Source organism: Pseudonaja textilis, unplaced genomic scaffold (assembly GCF_049901715.1).
Source record: "Pseudonaja textilis isolate UNSWEBS1 unplaced genomic scaffold, rPseTex1.2 PTEXSCF23, whole genome shotgun sequence".
Lineage (NCBI taxonomy): Eukaryota > Metazoa > Chordata > Lepidosauria > Squamata > Elapidae > Pseudonaja > Pseudonaja textilis.
Window position 1 is genome coordinate 808,218 of NW_028262868.1, and position 7,500 is coordinate 815,717.

Sequence of the window (7,500 nt, forward strand, 5' to 3'; positions counted from 1 at the left end):
ACGTACGATTAGGTTAACAACTCTTAATGCCTTTTGGGCTCTGTAGTTACAATGGGCCCCAGCACTTAGATCATTAGAGATGAGTCCTCCAAGGTCCTTGACAGAGCTTGGATCATCAGTAAAGTCTTGACTATTTTATTTGCCAATATGTAAGACAGAGCATTTAGCTGTTGTTTTCTGCATTCCCACTGTCTATTAAGAAAGCTATCAGAAAATGCAATATAGATAGATAGATAGATAGATAGATAGACAGTAAATAGATAGATATACAGTAGGTAGGTAGGTAGGTAGATAGACAGATAGATAAATATACAGTAGATAAATATACAGTAGATGGATGGATGGATGGATAGATAGATAGATATGCAGTAGATAGAGATAGAGATATACAGTAGATAGATATACAGTATAGATAGATATACAGTAGATAGATAGATAGATAGATAGATAGATAGATAGATAGAGATAGACAGATAGATAGATATACAGTATAGATAGATAGATAGATAGATAGATAGATAGATAGATAGATAGACAGTAGATAGATAGATATACGTATAGACAGATATAGATAGATATAATACGTAGATAGATAGATATAGTTAGATATACAGTATAGATATACAGTAGATAGATAGATAGATAGATAGATAGATAGACAGACAGACAGTAGAGAGAGAGAGATACAGTAGATATACAGTATAGATAGATATATAGATATACAGTATAGATAGATACAGATAGATAGATATACAGTATAGATATAGATAGATAGAGAGAGAGATATATATACAGTAGATAGATATACAGTATAGATAGATAGATAGACAGACAGACAGACAGACAGACAGTAGATAGATATACAGAATAGATTGATAGATATAGATAGATAGATAGATAGACGATAGATAGATAGATATACAGGATAGATAGATAGATAGACAGACAGTAGAGAGAGATATATACAGTAGATATACAGATAGATAGATAAACAGTATAGATATAGATAGATAGACAGACAGACAGACAGTAGATAGATAGATATACAGTATAGATAGATACATAGATAGGTAGATATGCAGTAGGTAGATAGATGTAGATATATATTGATATATATATATATATATATGCATACATATATACATATACACATATATAGATATACAGATATAGATATATAAAGATATAGATAGATATATAGGTATAGATATATATACAGATACATATATCAGGAGTCTCGGACCTCGGCCACTTGAAAACTTATGGACTTCAACTCCCAGAATTCTCCAGCCCTTTTCGACCATGATACCGACAGATCTGGCAGTAATTAATAAAATACATCCATGTGCAGAAATGATTAGATTAACTATGTCATTAAGAAATAGGGAAGAAGGTGTTTTTATGATCTGGAATATATGGTACAAATGATTTTAAAAAAGGGAAGTAAAGATGTCTTGTGAAAATGACCAAAGAAGAACAGGAGGTATGACGTATGTGTACATAGGTAAAGTAATGTAGATAAATCAATATTGTAATTTAATAATAATAAGTAAGGATTTAGTAAACTAGCTACCGCTATATTTGTGGTAAAGGAAGTTAATTGTTACTAAAGGACATGTACACTGCTGTGATAATGCTGTGAAATGTGAGAACTTGTTTCTCTTTTTTAAATTGTTGACACTTTGAATAAACCAATTAACAAAAAAAAAACCCACGAAAGTTGTGATGTATATCAGGAGTCTCTAACTTTTGTATTTTATTTGCCAATATGTAAGACAGAACATTTAGTTGTTCTTTTCTGCATTCCCACGGTCTATTAAGAAAGTTATCCTATCAGAAAATGCAATATAGATAAATAGATATAAACAAAATCCTCCGTTTGTTTGTCCCCACGCATAGGCTGATGCTTCCCTTGATAATATAGGATGTAGTTTGTATAATTCTCTGCGCATTTGTATTTATATTCCATTTGTCCATAGACATTTTGTACAGGGTTAGTCAGTATCCGGGCCGTAGTCAGTCAAGATCAGTATCAAGAGAGATCGTCAGTGAAAAAGAGAAAAGTCAGTATCGGTCTCAAGAGAGATCGTCAGTGAAAAAGAGAAAAGTCAGTATCGGTCTTCAAGAGAGATCGTCAGTGAAAAAGAGAAAAGTCAGTATCGGTATCAAGAGAGATCATCAGTGAAAAGAAAAAGTCAGTATCGGTCTCAAGAGAGATCCTCCAGTGAAAAGAGAAAAGTCAGTATCGGTCTCAAGAGAGATTATCGGTGAAAAAGAGAAAAGTCAGTATCAGTATCAAGAGAGATCATCAGTGAAAAGAGAAAAGTCAGTATCGGTATCAGAGAGAGATCGTCAGTGAAAAAGAGAAAAGTCAGTATCGGTCTCAAGAGAGATCCTCAGTGAAAAAGAGAAAAGTCAGTATCGGGTCTCAAGAGAGATCATCAGTGAAAAAGAGAAAAGAGCATCGGTATCAAGAGAGATCATCAGTGAAAAAGAGAAAAGTCAGGATCGGTCTCAAGAGAGATCGTCAGTGAAAAAGAGAAAAGTCAGAGTATCGGTCTCAAGAGAGATCATCAGTGAAAAAGAGAAAAGTCAGCATCGGTCTCAAGAGAGATCATCAAGTGAAGAAGAGAAAAGTCAGCATCGGTCTCAAGAGAGATCATCAGTGAAAAAGAGAAAAGTCAGTATCGGTATCAAGAGAGATCATCAGTGAAAAAGAAAAGTCAGTATCGGTCTCAAGAGAGATCATCAGTGAAGAAGAGAAAAGTCAGTATCGGTCTCAAGAGAGATCATCAGTGAAAAAGAGAAAAGTCAGTATCGGTCTCAAGAGAGATCGTCAGTGAAAAAAAAAAAGAAAAAGTATCGGTCTCAAGAGAGATCGTCAGTGAAAAAGAGAAAGTCAGTATCGGTCTCAAGAGAGATCGCCAGTGAAAAAGAGAAAAGTCAGTATCGGTCTCAAGAGAGATCATCAGTGAAAAGAGAAAAGTCAGGTATCAAGAGATATCGGTATCGGTCTCAAGAGAGATCATCAGTGAAAAGAGAAAAGTCAGCATCGGTTCCAAGAGAGATTATCAGTGAAAAGAGAAAAAGTCGGTATCGGTCTCAAGAGAGATCGTCAGTGAAAAGAGAAAAGTCAAAAAAGAAAATGTATCGGTCTCAAGAGAGATCAATCAGTGAAAAAGAGAAAAGTCAGTATCGGTCTCAAGAGAGATCGTCAGTGAAAAAGAGAAAAGTCAGTATCGGTCCCAAGAGAGATCGTCAGTGAAAAGAGAGAAAAGTCAGTCATCGGTATCAAGAGAGATCCTCAGTGAAAAGAGAAAAGTCAGCATCGGTATCAAGAGAGATCGTCAGTGAAAAAGAGAAAAGTCGGTATCGGTATCAAGAGAGATCATCAGTGAAAAAGAGAAAAGTCTGGTATCGGTCTCAAGAGAGATCATCAGTGAAAAAGAGAAAAGTCAGTATCGGTCTCAAGAGAGATCGTCAGTGAAAAAGAGAAAAGTCAGCATCGGTCTCAAGAGAGATCGCCAGTGAAAAAGAGAAAAGTCAGTATCGGTCTCAAGAGAGATCATCAGTGAAAAAGAGAAAAGTCAGTATCGGTCTCAAGAGAGATCATCAGTGAAAAAGAGAAAAGTCAGTATCGGTCTCAAGAGAGATCATCAGTGAAAAAGAGAAAAGTCAGTATCGGTCTCAAGAGAGATCGTCAGTGAAAAAGAGAAAAGTCAGTATCGGTCTCAAGAGAGATCGTCAGTGAAAAAGAGAAAAGTCAGTATCGGTCTCAAGAGAGATCATCAGTGAAAAAGAGAAAAGTCAGTATCGGTCTCAAGAGAGATCGTCAGTGAAAAAGAGAAAAGTCAGTATCGGTCTCAAGAGAGATCATCAGTGAAAAAGAGAAAAGTCAGTATCGGTATCAAGAGAGATCATCAGTGAAAAAGAGAAAAGTCAGTATCGGTATCAAGAGAGATCATCAGTGAAAAAGAGAAAGTCAGTATCGGTATCAAGAGAGATCATCGTCAGTGAAAAAGAGAAAGTCAGTATCGGTCTCAAGAGAGATCATCAGTGAAAAAGAGAAAAGTCAGTATCGGTCTCAAGAGAGATCATCAGTGAAAAGAGAAAAGTCCGTATCGGTCTCAAGAGAGATCGTCAGTGAAAAAGAGAAAAGTCAGTATCGGTCTCAAGAGAGATCGTCGGTGAAAAAGAGAAAGTCAGCATCGGTCTCAAGAGAGATCGTCGGTGAAAAAGAGAAAAGTCAGTATCGGTCTCAAGAGAGATCGTCAGTGAAAAAGAGAAAAGTCAGTATCGGTCCCAAGAGAGATCGTCAGTGAAAAAGAGAAAAGTCAGTATCGGTCTCAAGAGATCGTCAGTAAAAAGAGAAAAGTCAGTATCGGTCTCAAGAGAGATCGTCAGTGAAAAAGAGAAAAGTCGGTATCGGTCTCAAGAGAGATCGTCAGTGAAAAAGAGAAAAGTCAGTATCGGTCTCAAGAGAGATCGTCAGTGAAAAAGAGAAAAGTCAGTATCGATATCAAGAGAGATCGTCAGTGAAAAAGAGAAAAGCTCAGTATCGGTCTCAAGAGAGATCGTCAGTGAAAAAGAGAAAAGTCAGTATCGATATCAAGAGAGATCGTCAGTGAAAAAGAGAAAAGTCGGTATCGGTCTCAAGAGAGATCGTCAGTGAAAAAGAGAAAAGTCAGTGCTCGGTCTCAAGAGAGATCGTCAGTGAAAAGAGAAAAGTCGGTATTGGTCTCAAGAGAGATCGTCAGTGAAAAAGAAAAGTCAGTATCGATATCAAGAGAGATCGTCAGTGAAAAAGAGAAAAGTCGGTATCGGTCTCAAGAGAGATCGTCAGTGAAAAAGAGAAAAGTCGGTATTGGTCTCAAGAGAGATCGTCAGTGAAAAAGAGAAAAGTCAGTATCGATATCAAGAGAGATCGTCAGTGAAAAAGAGAAAAGTCGGTATCGGTCTCAAGAGAGATCGTCAGTGAAAAAGAGAAAAGTCGGTATTGATATCAAGAGAGATCGTCAGTGAAAATGGGAAAAGTCAGTATCGGTCTCAAGAGAGATAATTCCCCGCGGGGCAATAAAAACCAGCCTTGTTTCGTGAAAAGAAGGGCGGGTGTAATCACAGTCTCGGGTCAGAACAACTACCAGAAGACAAGGATGATTGAGAAAGCCGGGTCGACTCTGGAGTAAGGCCCACATTTCAGAGGTGATTGGCCTGTCCCGTAGGACCTAAAAAAGGAAGCGAACGGGACGGGAGCTTTTGCAGGAAGCAACTAATTCCACTGGTCGGTTCGAGCTTTGAAAAGTTCTGTTGGACTCCAGCAAGGTCGTTCGATCGATTCCAAATCCTCCGTGGTGAAGCTCTTGTGAACTCTGGTTGGGTTTTTTTTTCTGGGATTTGGGTTGGTTTCTGTTATAATTTATTGGACTTCTGGGTATTTTTTTGGGGGCAGCATTCCACAGCACTGAAAGGTGTGTGCTTATCTCGGGAATTGGCAGCATTCCACAGCACTGAAAGGTGTGTGCTTATCTCGGGAATTGGCAGCATTCCACAGCACTGAAAGGTGTGTGCTTATCTCGGGAATTGTTTACCATGAAGTCCAGCTGGGAATTGCAAGGAATTCCCAGCCTTGCGTTCAAGGTTTGGCTTTGAAAATAAATGCGCGCTTCATTAAGTTTGTGATGGAGTTTGGGTCACGGCAGTCTTGAAGCTTCGGGGAGTTGACTCCCTAGGGCGGGACCCTCATGACGGCGGATGCAGGCCTCTCCTTCTGTGTTGAGGCCCCCAGCGCTTGCTAAACACGCGACGCCCATCCTGTCCGGGCTCCGACATGCACACACACCCCCTCAATTCAACTCACAAGTCTCTAGCCGCATCTCTCCGGGTGAACAAGATTTATTAGGAGTTGACGGGTCGACGTTAGCCGATAGTAAAAGGCATCCTTCATTTCCCGCGTTGAGCCCGATCTTCCTCCCACCCAGTCCTGGATGTCGAGTCTCCAATGGGACACCTCCGTAGCCCAGAGTCATCAATCCCGCGCTCCGGTAATCATCCGGCGCGCCAACAGCTTTCGGCTGTCTAGCCGTGATCTGAAGCGTTTAAGGAATGTTGCGGTTGGCCGGAAACAGGTGCAGACGGAGAGCGAGGACTCGGATGAGGGCCCTGCGTGCGAGGCAGGGACGGGGGGGGGGCAGGACCATCCGGGAGCGGAGTGCTGCCGTCGGAGATTGGGGACGCCGGCAGCTGTGAGGAAGAGCACCCCGAGGCGCCTGGGCTCAGCGGGGCTTGCTCGAAGGAAATAACAGCTGCAGCAGCCACAGGGCAACTCAGGAGTTTTATTCCCGTAAGGGATAAAAAGTCAGCCCGAGAGACCGGAGTTCTTTGCAGGAAGCAAGGACGTTCTATGCCCTTCGAGCCTTGTGGAAGACTCGGGAGTTTTATCCCGTAAGGGATAAAAGTCAGCCTGAGAGACTGGAGTTCTTTGCAGGAAGCAAGGACGTTCTATGCCCTTCAAGCCTTGTGGAAGATGCGGGAGTTTTATCCCATAAGGGATAAAAGCCAGCCTGAGAGACCGGAGTTCTTTGCAGGAAGCAAGGACGTTCTATGCCCTTCGAGCCTTGTGAAAGACTCGGGAGTTTGATCCCGTAAGGGATAAAAGTCAGCCTGAGAGACCGGAGTTCTTTGCAGGAAGCAAAGAAAATTCTTGCTCTTGTGGAAGTTTCAGACTATATTGGTTGGGGTTTGGAGACTTTTGGGGTTTTGTACTATTTCTTGGCAACTTTAACTAGCCTTCTTGGCAGCCTGGCACCACTTTGGCCCTGAACTGGGGCAAACACAGGTTGTAGAAGGAGGTCTCTTCAAAGGAGCCAAGCGCCCGCCACGAAACCCAGCCCTGCGCCTGAGCGTCCTGCCGGCTGAGCGTGCCGGCTCCGCCGTAGAAGTGAGGGTCCAGGACGAGGAGATGGTGGCCTTCCGGGCCGGAGCAGACCCCCAGCAGGCCCTTGGAGGCATTGTCCCGCCCTCCCCCATCATCCCGGGACCCCCGCCGTCCCGAAAGTGAGCGTACAACGTCTCCAGCTCCTCTTCCAGATCTCGGCCCAGGCGGACGTGGAGGAGTTTTCCCGGCACGCCGTAGAAACGATCCAGGCAGAGGGCGGCTTCTACCGTACCGATCCAGTCCCGGGAGCCGGCGAAGGAGGCGGGTTTGTCCCCCATCTCCACGAGGGCCTCTTGGATCTCCTTCAGGGACGGCACGGAGCAGCGCGGGGCGCCTCCTCCTCCTTCTCCTCCCTTGGCGGCCGTCAGCCAGGAGCAGATCGTCTGGAGGGTCCGGTAACCGCAGCCCCAACCTCGGTCGTCCACCCCGTCGCAGCCGTAGTGGTAGTAGCGGTAGGGCCCGGCGACGAGGGCCAAGCGATACGGGCGGCCGGGAGCGGGGAGTCCCAGGTGGACGGTGGACGGTAAACTCATGCCTGAAGCTGGACGGCCTACAAGACAGGTGGG

General features: G+C 43.1%; 1 protein-coding gene across 1 annotated transcript in view; it reads right to left on the reverse strand.

Annotated features, from left to right (window-relative positions):
• Window positions 1–5,876: 5,876 nt before the first annotated feature.
• Window positions 5,877–7,500, reverse strand: part of UFSP1 (UFM1 specific peptidase 1) — a 3,952-nt gene continuing 2,328 nt past the window's right edge. The window contains 2 exon segments of the mRNA XM_026724535.2: window positions 5,877–7,026; window positions 7,029–7,484. Of these exon segments, the coding sequence (XP_026580320.2) occupies window positions 6,782–7,026; window positions 7,029–7,467 (684 nt within the window). The 5' untranslated portion in view covers window positions 7,468–7,484 and the 3' untranslated portion in view covers window positions 5,877–6,781.